Here is a 14,398-nt window from a genome sequence, read left to right on the forward strand (position 1 = left end):
AGCAAAAAAGGCAGATTGTTTGATGCGTTAAAAACAAGAACAAACTTTCTGATGTATTATCTTAAAGCACTTGAATCATATCAAAATATGTCTGCTTGCTTTCTGATCAACTATAGGGCCTAGAGGGAAGAGGTGGCAAGAATGCATTCAGTAAAAAAAGAATGAGCCTTCTCCCTACCAGATGTTATCTGATATGGCATATTCTGGGACAAAACCCAAGGAACTTTCCTTTTTGTTGTTGTTGTTGGTTTTTCTTCTCTCTAAACTGCTGCATACCTGTGAATATCTGGCTTTCCATGATCTTTTCCCAGCCTGTAGCAAGAATAATACTCCTATTGTCTTTCTCTAATGGACCCAGAAATGGTATTCTATGGGATACTGCCCCAGAGAGAAGAGGGGTCTGGAAGAGCTGGTTGATATTCAAGTATGTCCTCCTCCAAGCTCAAGAAGGGTCCATCCCGACAAGTAGGAAACCAAGCAAAAGCAGCAGGAGGCCTGCATGGGTGAGCAAAGAGCTCCTAACTGAACTCGGACGTAAAAAGGAACTATACAAGAGGTGGAAGCAGGGGCAGGTGACGGAGAAGTATACATTTGCTGTCTCATCTTGCAGCGATAGGGTTAGGAAAGCCAGAATGGACCCGGAGTTGAATCTGACAAGGAATGCGAATGGAAACAGGAAAGGATTGTACAAGTACATAAGCAGCAAGAGAAAGGATTAGGGAAAACGTGGGCCTGCTGCTGAATGGGGCAAGGGAACTGGTGACAGATGGAAAAGACAGATACTTGGGGCATTCTTTGCCTCAGTCTTTACTAGTAAAACTCGCCTTGAGGAATCCCAGGCCCCTGAGACCAGAGGAAAAGTCTGGAACAAGAAAGATGGAGGATGACCAGGCTAGGGAGCAATTCAACAAATTGGATATATGTAAATCCATGGTTCCTGAGGAGTTCCAGCCGCAAGCACTGAGGGAGCTGGCTGATGCCATTGTGAGGCTGCTCTCAATTGTCTCTGAACAGTCACGGTGATTAGGAGAGGTTCCTGAAGACTGGAAGACAGGAAATACCACTCTTCGAGAGGGCAAGAAGAAAGATCTGGGGAGCTACAGGCTGGCCAACCTCACTTCAGTCCTTGGGAAAGGTGATGGAGAAAATCTTCCTGGAAAACATTTCCAAACACGAGAAGGACAAGAGGGTGAATGGGACTAGTCATCGTGGATTTACAAGGCGGTAGGCACGCTTAACCAACCTGATAGCCTTCTACAATGAGGTGACTGCCTTGGTGGATGAGGGGAGAGCAGCAGATGTTGTTTACCTCGACTTCTGTAAAGTTTTTGACACTGTCTCCTGTAACATAGACAAGCTGACAAAGTATGGGTTAGGTAACTGGACAGTGAGGTCGACTGAAAATTGGGTGAACGACTGGGCCCAGAGGGTTGTAATCAGTGCCACAAAGTCCAGCTAGAGACAAGTCACTAGCGGTGTACCCCCGGGGTCAGTACTGGGGCCAATACTGTTCAACATCGTCACTGATGACCTGGATGATGGTACAGAGCAGCAGATGATACAAAACTGGGAGGAATGACCAACACACCATGGTCACACGGCACACAATGGTTGTGCCACCATTCAGAGTGGCCTCAACAGGCTGGAGAAACTGGGCAGAGAGGAATCTATGAAAGTTGAACAAGGGGAAAATGCCAAGTCCTACGTCTGGGGAGGATGTAGGCAGGCACCAGCACACGCTGGGGGCTGACCAGCTGGAAAGCAGCTTTGTTGGGAAGGACCTTGGGATCCTGGTGGATAACAAGCTGACCGTGAGCCAGCAATGTAACCTTATGGCAGAAAAGGCCAACGGTATTCTGGGCTGTATTAGGAAGAGCATTGTCAGCAGGACGAGGGAGGTGATCCTTCCACTTTACTCGGCACCGGTGAGGCTGCATCTGCAGTATTATGTCCAGTTCTGTGCTCCCCGGTAGAAGAAGGATAAGGACTTCCTGGAATGAGTCCAGCTCAAGGGCACGAAGACGATTAAGGGACTGGAGCACCTTTCATGAGAGGAGAGACTGAGAGAGCTGGGACTCTTCAGCCTGGAGAGGAGAAGGCTCAGGGGGGATCTCATCAATGGGTATAAATACCTGACGGGAGGGAATGAAGGCAAGGGAGCCAGACTCTTCTCAGTAGTACCCACTGGCAGGACAAGAGGCAGTCAACACAAAAATTAAAGCACAGGAAATTCCATGTGAACACCAGAAAACACTTTTTTAGTTTGAGGGTGGTCAAACACTGGAGCAGTTTGCCCAGAGAGGTTGTGGATTCTCCATCTGTGGAAATTTTAAAAACATGACTGGACATGGTCCTCAGCAACGTACTCTAGCTGATCCTGCTTGAGCAGGGGGGCTCATCTGTAGATGATCTTAACAGATCCCTTCCAACCTAAACAGTTCTGTGATTGTTTTGAAGGGCTTTTTGAGTCTCTCTTCATCTTTTTCTGCAGAGTAGGATTTGATGAAAAGATAATGTTACTGAAGGAGAAAAGGCAAACGTCGCCTTCAGTTGTACTGCTGCTTATTTTGTGCCTTAAGAAGAAACATTTTACAGCTTTTCTCTGCACAGTGTCTTTGTCTATTAAAGGTAACTGCTTTATTTTTCTCCACAGGTTAGTAACAGTTCCGGAGAGACGTTAGGAGCAGACAGTGACTTGAGTAGCAATGCTGGTGATGGCCCGAGTGTGGAAAATGGTGGCAATTTGACAGGATCCAGAGGCACTGTGTCAGACAGTGAAATTGAGACAAACTCTGCTACTAGCACTATCTTTGTAAGGGCATTGCAGACTTCCCTTTTTTATTTTTCTTTTCTTTTTTTTTTTTAATTAAATCTTGTACAGTAATCATTTCAATGTGTGTGCATGTGTGGAAGAGGATCTCTGATTCTGTTTTAAGGGTTAATCAGCAATGACTTACAATATTAAAATGTTAAAGATGTAATTTTGTATGGATCCACGTACCTTTCTTCATTTCCTGTGCAATACATGGTTCTTTGAGAATAGCAGATTCACATCTCGTACCATGTTACAGGCTCTAGCAATATTTAATTCCCCCTCATTCAATATTTCTCTCAACCAAATGGACATTTAATTGCCCTTCAGAGGCAAAACAGCATTGATTGGCATTGTTCGACCTTACCTAACTAAGAGGAACGAATTCCCCTGTTTCTTAGGAGCAGCTGTTTGATACAGGAAAGGGATGACCCATTGTAGGTTTAGCAGCTGTTCTGTTTCTTTGAAACATTACTTTAATCCTATTTGAAGTGTAATCATAACTTTGAAACATTTTTCCTAGTTTCCAACTTCTTTACAGTTGGAAGATCTGTATACAGTAAAATTCAAATGATCTGAGAGCACTTCTTGTTCATTTTGTTTTTTAAAGTCCTTGATTATTGGGTATGGCTTCTAATATACATCTTACCAAGAAAATAATTATATACTCGATTTGGCTAAATTTGTTTTCATAAGCCAAATATGAAAACAACTTGCAATGCCTTAAGATTGGTCTCACTGTGTTCATTATTTTATAATCCTGATAAGATTGTAAAAGCCTTTACGGGGCTTCTACTTCTAATTTTAAGCAACAAACAAAATCATTGTGCTTCATTGCAGATTTCTTCTAAAAGCATGAAAATTATGTAACTGTGTCCGCTTATTTAGCTGCAAGAGGGTGTCTTCTCAGTTGCTAAAGAGTTAGACTTTTTTTTTAAACACTTAGTTTTCTGTGTTTTTCTACTTGATTAATGAAACTAAATGGAATTTTAAGAACCCTTCCAATAGATTTAGAAAAAAGATGATGGGTGTACATGATGTATGATGAATGTCAAGTATCGCACCATAGTTTACCTGGTGGTAGAGAAATAGATGGGGCAGCTTTGTTATCACAGTTCCTGCTGGCCGATATTCCCAGCACATAGTTCTTCAGACCAGATGATATGTAATCATTTGCTTAACGTCATACCTTTATGAATGGTAAATGAAAGAAAAACCTGTAACGTCTGAATGTGAGGTAGAGCTCAGGTAATCTTATTCTGCTTGTGAATACTCATTTTCTGTGTAATCCTGAGAAGGCTGCGTATTTCTTCCTTCGTTCCTCACAATCTGTAGAATGACAGTGATATTCAGCTATTTCCTAAACAGTGGGAAAGATTTACTATTAGAATTTGGGCAAACTTCTGCATAAGCATGAAATATGGGGGATGACAGAAGAGGTTTAACTCTGTTCTTTCCTTTAGTTCTTTCCTTTGCATTTTTTGTTTTGTCTGTTTTCTTTCAGGGAAGCATTTTGCTTTGTCTGTGTTTCGATTTCTCTACCTGTCTCTCTTTGGTTTTCCTTTGTCTAACTCTGGACTTTTAAGTGTATTACCTTGCTCTTTGAACAGAGTAATTTATTTGTTTTGTGAACATTTGCGTCAGAAGCATCTATGAAGCATAGCTTACAAACTGCACCTGTTAAGTACAACAGTGGACTGCAAGAAACAGACCTGCAGGGCGCAGAGTTAAATTGTCTGACACCTCTTGTATTATTTTCAGGCGAAGTCTCACAACCTGAAGCAGAGTGTGAAGGATAGCAAAGGCAGTACTCCAGGGAGAGGTCCAGAGGATGGGAACCAACGTGTCTATCTCTATGAAGGACTTTTGGGTAAACTTTTTTTTTTGCAAGGAGGGGATCTTTTAGACTGAAGTTCAGGTGGAGTCATGTCTGGGGCAGACTGGAATTTTTACATTCCGAGAGACTGTTTTTAACCACTTACTGTTGTCCATACTGGTAGAATAGGGGGGCGCATCAGGCCATTCGGAGTAAAGCCAAAGATTTGCTGGGGAGATTGAATAAGAGTAAGAGGAGATGGTTGTGAGTGATGTAGTTTGCATAAAATGTAGTTTGTCCAAGTCTCTTGCTGTTCTTGAATATGAATTCTTTAAACTGTTGGAAAAAGAGAAGGAACTTACTTAGCTATGCGTGGAAGGCTAAAATGTATCACTGATCTTGAAAAAAGATCCTTTAGCTTAAGTCATTGAACAGAGGGCTAATAAACTCAGAATACTAATGGCCTTCAAGTGTATCCTTGGGTTAGGAGTATATTGGCTTTTTTGAAATGTATTTCATCTGGACTTGCTGTTAATCAAGAGCTTTCTCTTCCTGTGTTTTTCATCCTTTCCATTTATCGTTCCTACCTGCTTGGAATGGTGCAGGTAGGGATAAAGGATCTGTCTGGGACCAGTTAGAGGATGCTGCAATGGAAACCTTCTCTATGAGTAATAATCTTATCTTTCCACTTCTCTGTGTGTTTGCCATGATCTGTGTTTGTGTGAGATATTCCTGTCTCTTTCGGGCAGTGTTAACAGTATATAGAAGAAGATACACTCCTTAAAGAATAGAGATGAGCGATACTTTTCTGTAGGGGTTTGAAAAGATTATGCCATGAATTAGAATGAGAGATATGTCTTGTCTTCTCTTTTATACTTTTCTTCGGTGTGATATTGCTTGTCATTTAAAAGTTAACCTTTTTTTTTTTTTTTTTTTTTTAAATATGAATTAATTGTGTGTTGGCTTATAGTATTTTCAAGGAGTGGGAAGGAACAGGAATTAATCTTAAAGTATTTGACTGGAGTAAATGGAATAAATGCTCAATTTTTGTATACGTTGCATAGGCAAAGAGCGTTCAACTTTGTGGGACCAGATGCAGTTCTGGGAAGATGCTTTTTTGGATGCTGTGATGTTAGAGAGAGAAGGAATGGGGATGGACCAGGGACCTCAGGAGATGATTGACAGGTAAGGTTCTTTAGTAGACCTCTTTCCTCCTCATTGTTTCACTTGGGGCTGAAATAGTAAAAAAAAAATTATTTTAATTCTACTGAACATGCTGTTGTCGCTTTGTAAATGTTACTATACCTGACTGTTCCAAAGTGAGCCTTTTGACTCTGTGCTGGCCAGTATCTCCTGATACTGAAATACTATCTTCAGTTGTGACTTTTTTTTTTTTTTTTAACTCTTGTGAAGAAGTGGTATTTCCAGAGAAATGGGTGATGTAAGTATAATCACAGTATAAATAGAAGGAATAGACTAGATCAGTAATAAAGCAAGAGATTTCTGTGGCAAGATGACTATATTCTGGAATAAAGGAAGATATCAGTGTGTTGACAAAAACTGAAAGAATTAAATGTCTTCAGAAGCTGCATTTTGAGCCTTCTCAAAATGCGAAGTCACTTACAGGCGTTTTTACTTCACAGTTTGTAGTTAAAAGAAACAAACAAAAAAACTATGAGGGAACCACTCTCTAGAAATATCTGCGTGGTTGCTTAAAGCTAGACTACTTCTAAGGTGTCAATCTTCACTACCTGCTTGCCTTTTTTTTTTTTGTCCCTCAGCTCTGTTAATATCTGATCATCCTCTGCTCTGTCTACCACCTGCATTTGTACTACCTACACCCATGGTATCATGTAACATGGGATCTGGTAGCCAAAATACGAATGTTTGTGGGGTGCTAGTTTGTAAACTGTTTCTTTTTCCACAAACTACCTACCTTACTGGAAAAAGAGAGTGCCTGTGCGCTTCCTTCATCAGTTTACTTCTGCCTTGCAGCTACATTTAAGCTCTAAAGGCGGGTAGCTCTTGCACTGAGTTGTATGTTCCTCTTCTGGCGGTTGTAATTGTCATGGAGCTGCGACAGCAGAAAAGAGGAAATGGATAAGCCCAGTGGACCACTGAGAACTTTCCCACTGAGCAGATGTTATTTACTTCAACTAGTTAATAATTAATGGAAATGTTTAATTAGTGATCACAGTGTTTTACTGGAAAATGCCCATTTGGCTTAGTGTTTTTGGAGGTTTTATTTGCTATACACTTTACAAATAGTGAATTGGATGAAGAATGCCTGTGAGTCTGCTTCAGATCTACCTCTTCCTGCAGGTATCTTTCCCTGGGAGAACATGATCGAAAGCGTTTGGAGGATGATGAGGACCGCTTGTTGGCTACACTGCTGCATAATATGATTGCTTATATGCTTATGATAAAGGTGACTTTTTTTCTTTTTCTTTTTAATAGATGACTGCTCAGATTTAAGCAGTCTATTTTGTTGGTGTTGTCTTGAAACCATACATCTCTGTTCACAAAGCTCAGAACAGTGTAGTATAAAAGAATGTTATAAAACATCTGCTAATCTTAATGAAAAAATCGCTTCAGTACCTGGAGATTCTTTGAGATATGTTGTCTAAGTTTACACAGTTCTGTGCCATGGGTATGCATATACATTGCCATTTAAAATAGAAATTTACTATTTCTACTAGTAACTTTAGAGGACATTCTTATTTTTAAGAATATAGGTTATAAATTAAGTAGAGAGCATCTTCTAATCTGATTTCCTCACAGCCACAAATTCCCAACGTGGGCAGATTGTGAATATGCGTGTCAATAACTTAACATGAAATTTGTCGTTACTAGTAAGCAACCCTTTTTTCTCATTCAGTGGGCTGTCTATATGTACCTAAGGTGGCTACTAGCAATATGTTTCTTTTAGTCTGAATAATTTCTTAGATAGTCCAAATCCTCCCTCAAAGTCACTGGAAAATCAATCTTCTAAAATTTTTGTCATGTTTAGAACCAGCTTAGGTGCATGGTTTTATCTGTAACAGATTTGATGCACTGTGCTGTCCAGTGCAACAGCTTGACAGTAAGAATAGCTGTACACAGGTGATAGTTTGGTAACTTTCACTGTTTAAATGAGGAGGTGAGACATCATTCCACAGATAAAGAAAGTCTGATACCCAACCAATGGAAGAAGTTACTGTATGCAATTTTTTTTGTGGGCGGGGAGAGTGGTGAGAGAGAAAGAAGGTATTGATTTTTCCTGACATAAATGGAATACGAAGGTAAGTTTTAAGATGGGATTTGAGTATATTTGGAATGAGTTTATTTCAGAAGACGACTGTGGGATTCGGCCATTAGGACACGCATTGCCGCAATACTTAAAGTAAAAGTAATAATAACCAGTGCGGTGACTTTCATCACAGGATGCATAAGAGGAGAGCGAATAATACTGGTTTCAAAAGGCTATCTCATGACAGATGTTGATAGACTTAGTCCAAGAGGAGAAGAGTGTCTTTTGGTGTGGTGAAAATAATCAGATCCCCAAGAAAACAGTTTCCTGGGGGAAAGGGGTAAGGAGGCAAACAGGATATTACACCTTTGAAAATGATATCACTCTGGGCTATCACTATAGGTTATAGATGAAAAGGGAATACAGGGGATCTGAGAGTTGTGAAAAAAATATTGTTTCTTTCAGTGCATATTCAGAGATGCTTAAGAATGAGATAGGATGAAGAACTGGGCAAAAAAAGGGTTGTGGGGTTTGGGGGTTTTTTTTGTTATTGTTGTGGTTACTTCCCCCACCCCAATTATCAGTTTTGGGATAAAAGGTGGTGGATCTAGAATTTAGTATGCATTATTTGTATACAGGATTTTTTTCAAGCAGATAGAGTGAAGGCTTTAAGAGACTAAATACTGTACCAAGGTATCTCATCTTAGGGCAGCTTGCAGTAGAAACTGTAAAGTTGGAAGGCCTTCTGTTACTAGAGAGGTGAATTCTTCTGAGCTGTCAAGGGAAGCGTAATCCTCCAAATCCAACACCTTGGTATTTTAATTTATTTTCTTGTTTTGGGATAGCAGAGCCTAGTAGTTTTTACTTAAAAAATTCTTGAAAAATAGTGTTTTCTTTCAAGTGCAAAGAATTCTTGCCAAAGGAAGGAGCAGGTTGAGTTTGCTTTGTATGCTCCATAGCACTAAGGTCATAATCACAATACGATGAAAAAGAACGTCTGATCTAGCTTGAAGTCAGTGCTCAAGCATGAGTGTACCCTCTTGAAGCCTTTGGTATCAATGGCTGGCATTCATAACAGCCTTTTGAAATGGCACCCGGGGCAGAAATGTTTTGCTTCTGAGCTTCCCTGTAGTTCATCTTCAGGAGGAACCTGCTGCTGTTTTAGGACTATCTGGAAATGTTAGAGCCCTGGCCTAGTGACCAGGAAAGAGATCATGAAAGAGTGAGAATTCTGAAAGGTATCATGCCTTTGTGTTAGTATTTCTTGTGTTGAGGGCTCTACAGTTGACTAAACCAACTCTTTGCAGAGGAAGAGGTGGAGAAGCTAGCCTGGCAGATGACACCCATCACGTAAGTGGCAACATGGAGAACTGAGGCTTTTGATGTCAATAGTTAGAAGTGGACGGTAGTGCAATTGCTGCTCTGTTCTGCAAGAGTAGGCAGGAGATCTCTTGTGCACAGTATCACCTGCCCAGTAGCTGGGAAAAGTCGTGTACGTGCAACTTCTATTTGTACTGCTGGGCTAAAAAGGCCCTAGCATGACTGAGCTGGAGATCAGTTGTTTTGCTGTCCTAGCAATGGAAACCAAGATATGCTGATTTTGGGAGATAGGAGTTGCTGCCTGTGAATAGAGAAGAATCTGTAACTGTCTTTATATCTGCTTTCTAGGTAAATAAGAATGATATTAGGAAAAAGGTGCGTCGTCTAATGGGAAAATCGCATATTGGATTGGTGCACAGCCAGCAAATAAATGATATTCTAGACAAACTTGCCAATCTGGTAAGTAAAGCAGTGATGAGTAATGTACCTGTGGGAGGTAAAAAATTATCTGAAAATTCTTCTAGAAATGCTCTGTAACACTAATTTAAAAATATTAAAAATAATTAAATTGAATTATTAAACACTGTCTTCACATGTGTATAATAAAGACTGTGATTGTATGACCGTGTTTATGATATCATAATGTTATGCAGTTATCAGTTAGAACTGCAATACAAATACGTATAAACATGACACTTCAGTACCACAGTTCTATGCAACCCTAATATTTTGTTAATATCACTTTTGTGGGTGGGAATCTTTATTCTTACTAGGACTGTAACAAATGTTTAGTTTTCCATCAGTTTCCAGGTCATTATAAGACTTGTAGCAATCAGTTTCTATACAAAACTGTTTCCACTGTCAGCTGCCGTGCACAATAAACCTTACGTCCTGTAATGCTCATTAAGAATATAGGCTAACACTTAACATTAATAAAACTAGCCAGCTTTTAATACAACCATCACCAGGGTCAATGCAAGTAAGGCCCTTAGAAAGCTAATTTTTCAAAGCATTTTTAAATTTGGAACTTACTTTTATGCACAGAAAGGACACAAAATTATCTTAAAATTAATTGGGAAAAAAAGCAGACCAGTTTACTGCAATGTTACTGGAATCCAGACACCTCGCTATCCCATACTGAGTACGGTACCAGCGTGAATGTTGTTGTATGCTGTGATAATTCTCATAGTCACAATTGTTGAAACTAAACTTACTAGAGTATCTCGCTTAAGGTTTTGTTGCCTCCAATCAGCTGTTTAAAAGTACTTCTTTTTTCTTTCATTTGTTGAAAATGCTTCTAGTGTCACCTAATGGCCTTTTTTTCAGTAGATCAGGAGAAATTGGTTTCAAAGTTCATTAATGATTGCGTATTTTTTTTCTCTAGAATGGACGGGAACTCCCTGTAAGACCCAGCGGCAGCCGTCACATCAAGAAGCAGACTTTTGTAGTACATGCTGGGACAGACACAACAGGAGACATATTTTTCATGGAGGTAGAGACAAGAATAATATTAATGCAACTAGTAGCATTCAATAAATAATATTGGAAATCTTATGTAATATTTTGTGCTCCCAGGTATGTGATGATTGCATTGTGCTGAGAAGCAACATTGGAACTGTATATGAACGTTGGTGGTATGAGAAACTCATCAACATGACTTACTGTCCCAAAACAAAAGTGCTGTGTCTCTGGCGGAGGAATGGTCAGGAGACACAACTGAACAAGTTTTACACAAAGAAGGTACGTGTCTTGTTTAGTACACACAATACTGAAAGCCACATAGAAAAAACAAATCCTTGGTGTGTCATATTCCATGTTTAATCAAAAAATAGCATTCTCTCTCCAGCACTGGTTACTGAACTGCAATGGCTGTTTAACTGCACTGACATCTGAAGCTGGCATTATGCCTTGTTATTTACCTGAAGAAAGTAGTACAGCAGGATGTAATTTAAGAAATTACATGTGTAGCTTTTACTTGTTTTTTTTTTGTTAGAAGAAGGAAAGCATCAGTATTACTAAATATTGCATTATCTTGCAGGCTTATAAAGGTAGTAAAAATATTGTGGTAGATTCATGGGGAAAGAGGTAAATAAAACTATGTCTTAGTAATTGAGTTAATTGCGTCATTTTTAATGGCAAACCCAAACTGACAAAATAGATAAAAATTTTTCTCCATGGGCCCATGTTTGATTTTTATTTCATATATGCCTACATTCTTCACTAATATGAAAGCCCTTTTCTTCTCCTTATGATTAATTGCAAATGTAAAGAAATAGCTTAAACCTACTAGGAAAACTCCAGTAACTCTTAGAACTCCAGTAACTCCTACACAATGACCAGCAAAGAAAATATAAAGATTTGTAAATGCAAGTAATATATTGAAAGGTTATTATCTTTGAGATACATAAAGGGATTAGATTTCTGCTTCAAAAAATTCATTTTACATAGACCAGGTCATCATAATGCAGGTGTGAATACAAAGGAAAGGAGGACAAAAGCAGCGTGCTACAGAAGTTACTTGGAAAACTAACTGTATGTATCTTGGCCTTTGGATAGAAATTCTCTTAAATTTTACTCTGAGATTATGGCTTAACATTATTTGATATTAGAGAGGGGAGTTGAAGGAAGATGAATAGAAGAATGTGTTGTAAGGAAATTGATACGAATAACAAAAAGATAGATCATAAGAGCATGACCAGTAACATTAATTGCTAGAAGCTGAAAGAAAGGGAGGGATTGTGGTATTGTTTTGAGGCTTTTTCTACACTAGGAAATGGAGTAAACTTGGTTAGATTGCTCATGAGCATGTGCCAAGCCATGAACTCTTTACTAGTGCTATGAAATTATATGAAATAGTTTCTCTGTCAACTGGAAAAATAAATAGAAATACCATCTAGTAATTAGCTGTGATTGAACCTTTACAGGCTTTTTGTTGTTATGCACCACATGGGGCTTGTTCTTTTTGTAGAATCTTAGAATCTTGCTCTTCTTTTCCCTTCGTAATTTGGAAAAATAACATTGTATTACTCTTCTTTTATATGTTAGTGTCGGGAATTATACTACTGTGTAAAAGACAGTATGGAGCGAGCAGCAGCAAGACAGCAAAGCATTAAACCAGGTACAAGATTTTGCTTATTAGGAGCATTTGTTGTTTAATCTGCAATCAACAAAATTTTTTTATTAATAACTTCTTTGAATATAATTTCCTTTTACTTGGAAGTCTGAGGGTAGCTTTGTACATCCGTGTGTACGTAGCAGACTTAGTGTTATCGTTAGTTTGCCTACATATACCTCACCCAGAAACAAAACCAAAACACCTGTATAAAGACGAGTGACATGTAAGGAGGACTAGCTGCCAGTAAAATGATAACTAAGAAAAGACTATGCAACTTCAGCTTCACTTTCTGCAGACTTTCAATGCACAAACCTTTTCTATATTGGAAAGTCTTTTTCTGGTGCAAGTCAAAAGGTGCAGTTAACCCAATGTTCTTATATCAGTAAAACTTCTCCAGTGTAGACATTCTTCTTAGTTTAGCATCATCATCTGGGACAGAATAGTGTAATTATACTGGTGAAACTTTTCTTGGCAAACACCCTTTTCCTTTTCCTGTTGAGTCAAAAAACCTAGAAAAGTGGATTTGCAGTTTTGGGAGATTGAGTTCTCGGGAAGGCAATTTTCCATTTCTCTTAGTCCCCAGAGAGCAGCAGGTGCTGTATGTACCTGGGTAACAAACATGAAGGTGCCTTACTTTATACCTTCATAAGATGGTTGTTTCTCCCTTGCTGGAGTCTATTTGCAGGTTCAGGGTAACATCACTGTGGTTTCATGTTTTTGAAAGTTTGATTTTTGTTGCAACGATTTCTTTTTTTTCAAGTGGATGCTAGGACTCTGAGAGCCGTGCTTTGAGGTACAAGCCTATTTTAGGTGTGTCTTAATGCCAAATGTAAGGGATCTACATTTTATACTCATAACTGGCATCAGCATGACTGTTTAAATCTAACATCTTAAGTGTTCAACCCTCAGCTATCTGTTGGAGCTTGGAAGAGCCACCACTTTCTTCCTCCTACCGTTAGTCCAATTTAATCTGAGGAGGGGGAGGAAGGACTGGACTTTCACTGAGGGTAGAGGAGGAAAAAGTGTCTTTGAAAGCTATTTTAAGAATTGGGCAATAATGCAGTATTAAAAATGTGTTTGAAAGCCATTCTCCAGAATTCAGTGGTTCTGCACAAATGATAATTTTTTAAAAATCATTATAAGAAAGCATTTTCTAGCTGAACTGAATGATGTAAAAGAAACTAGATGAAAATGCCTAGATTGTCATCTATTAATGTCCTCTATTAAATTGTTATTATTGTAACCATGTTGACTTTTTCATTGTTGAAAGCATAAAACAATGCCATACAAATTCATCAAGCTCACAAATGCAAGCCTAGTTTGTACTTGCTTATGTGTTTGTACTTAAGACTATGCTGTCTGCGGTGTTATGTAATTGCAGTGTCTTACCATGCAGAAATGAAATGTGGCATTTAAAACAAACGAACAAAACCCCAATATGAACGACAATAAATACAGACTGAGTTGACATTGATGTCCCTTCATGTAACCAGGATGAAATTTGTTACGATACCTAAAAGTCTAGTGGTTCTCAGAAGGTTGTCATTAGTGAGTGGACTCTACGGAAATGCTGCCTACTATTCTTAGTAGTGTCCTCTTGCTATGCACATCAAATGGAAATTATGTTTTTATTGTTTTAGATATCCCTTCCACATATCATTACTTGGCTGACTGCTTTCTCTTCTTTCTCTGTCTCTTTCTCTGGATATTTTTGTTTGTTTTTCTTTGAATTTTTTTTTTTTTTTTTAAATTAACATGTCACAGGCCCTGAGTTGGGTGGTGAGTTCCCTGTGCAGGATATGAAAACCGGTGAAGGAGGTCTTCTTCAGGTCACACTGGAAGGAATTAACCTGAAATTTATGCACAGTCAGGTATGAGGGAAATATGTGAGAAGACTGTGAGCATGACAGTCTTTGCAGCACGCCTGTATGTGTTTCCTCTTCCCAGAGTATCAACAGGGACAAGGGATAGTGTGATGGGGGTAAAAAAGCATATGTATATTTACACACAAACACACACACACAAAAATATGTGTATATGTGTGTGTAAAACTACACTGAAATTAAGTATCCTCAGGAAAACTATAATCAACTGAAGAAAAACGTT

The 14,398-nt window shown here is 38.9% G+C and overlaps 1 protein-coding gene across 1 annotated transcript in view; it reads left to right on the forward strand.

Moving 5' to 3' along the window:
* The window catches only part of MADD (MAP-kinase activating death domain), a 61,896-nt gene that overhangs the window by 34,646 nt on the left and 12,852 nt on the right, over positions 1-14,398 (forward strand). Inside the window, exons 23-32 of the mRNA XM_009578666.1 lie at positions 2,654-2,812; positions 4,574-4,682; positions 5,234-5,296; positions 5,693-5,813; positions 6,951-7,056; positions 9,526-9,636; positions 10,562-10,669; positions 10,753-10,917; positions 12,223-12,295; positions 14,057-14,163. Coding sequence (XP_009576961.1) covers positions 2,654-2,812; positions 4,574-4,682; positions 5,234-5,296; positions 5,693-5,813; positions 6,951-7,056; positions 9,526-9,636; positions 10,562-10,669; positions 10,753-10,917; positions 12,223-12,295; positions 14,057-14,163 — 1,122 coding nt within the window. The remainder of the gene's footprint in view (positions 1-2,653; positions 2,813-4,573; positions 4,683-5,233; positions 5,297-5,692; positions 5,814-6,950; positions 7,057-9,525; positions 9,637-10,561; positions 10,670-10,752; positions 10,918-12,222; positions 12,296-14,056; positions 14,164-14,398) is intronic.

Source organism: Fulmarus glacialis, unplaced genomic scaffold, assembly GCF_000690835.1.
Source record: "Fulmarus glacialis isolate BGI_N327 unplaced genomic scaffold, ASM69083v1 scaffold3325, whole genome shotgun sequence".
Classification (NCBI taxonomy): domain Eukaryota; kingdom Metazoa; phylum Chordata; class Aves; order Procellariiformes; family Procellariidae; genus Fulmarus; species Fulmarus glacialis.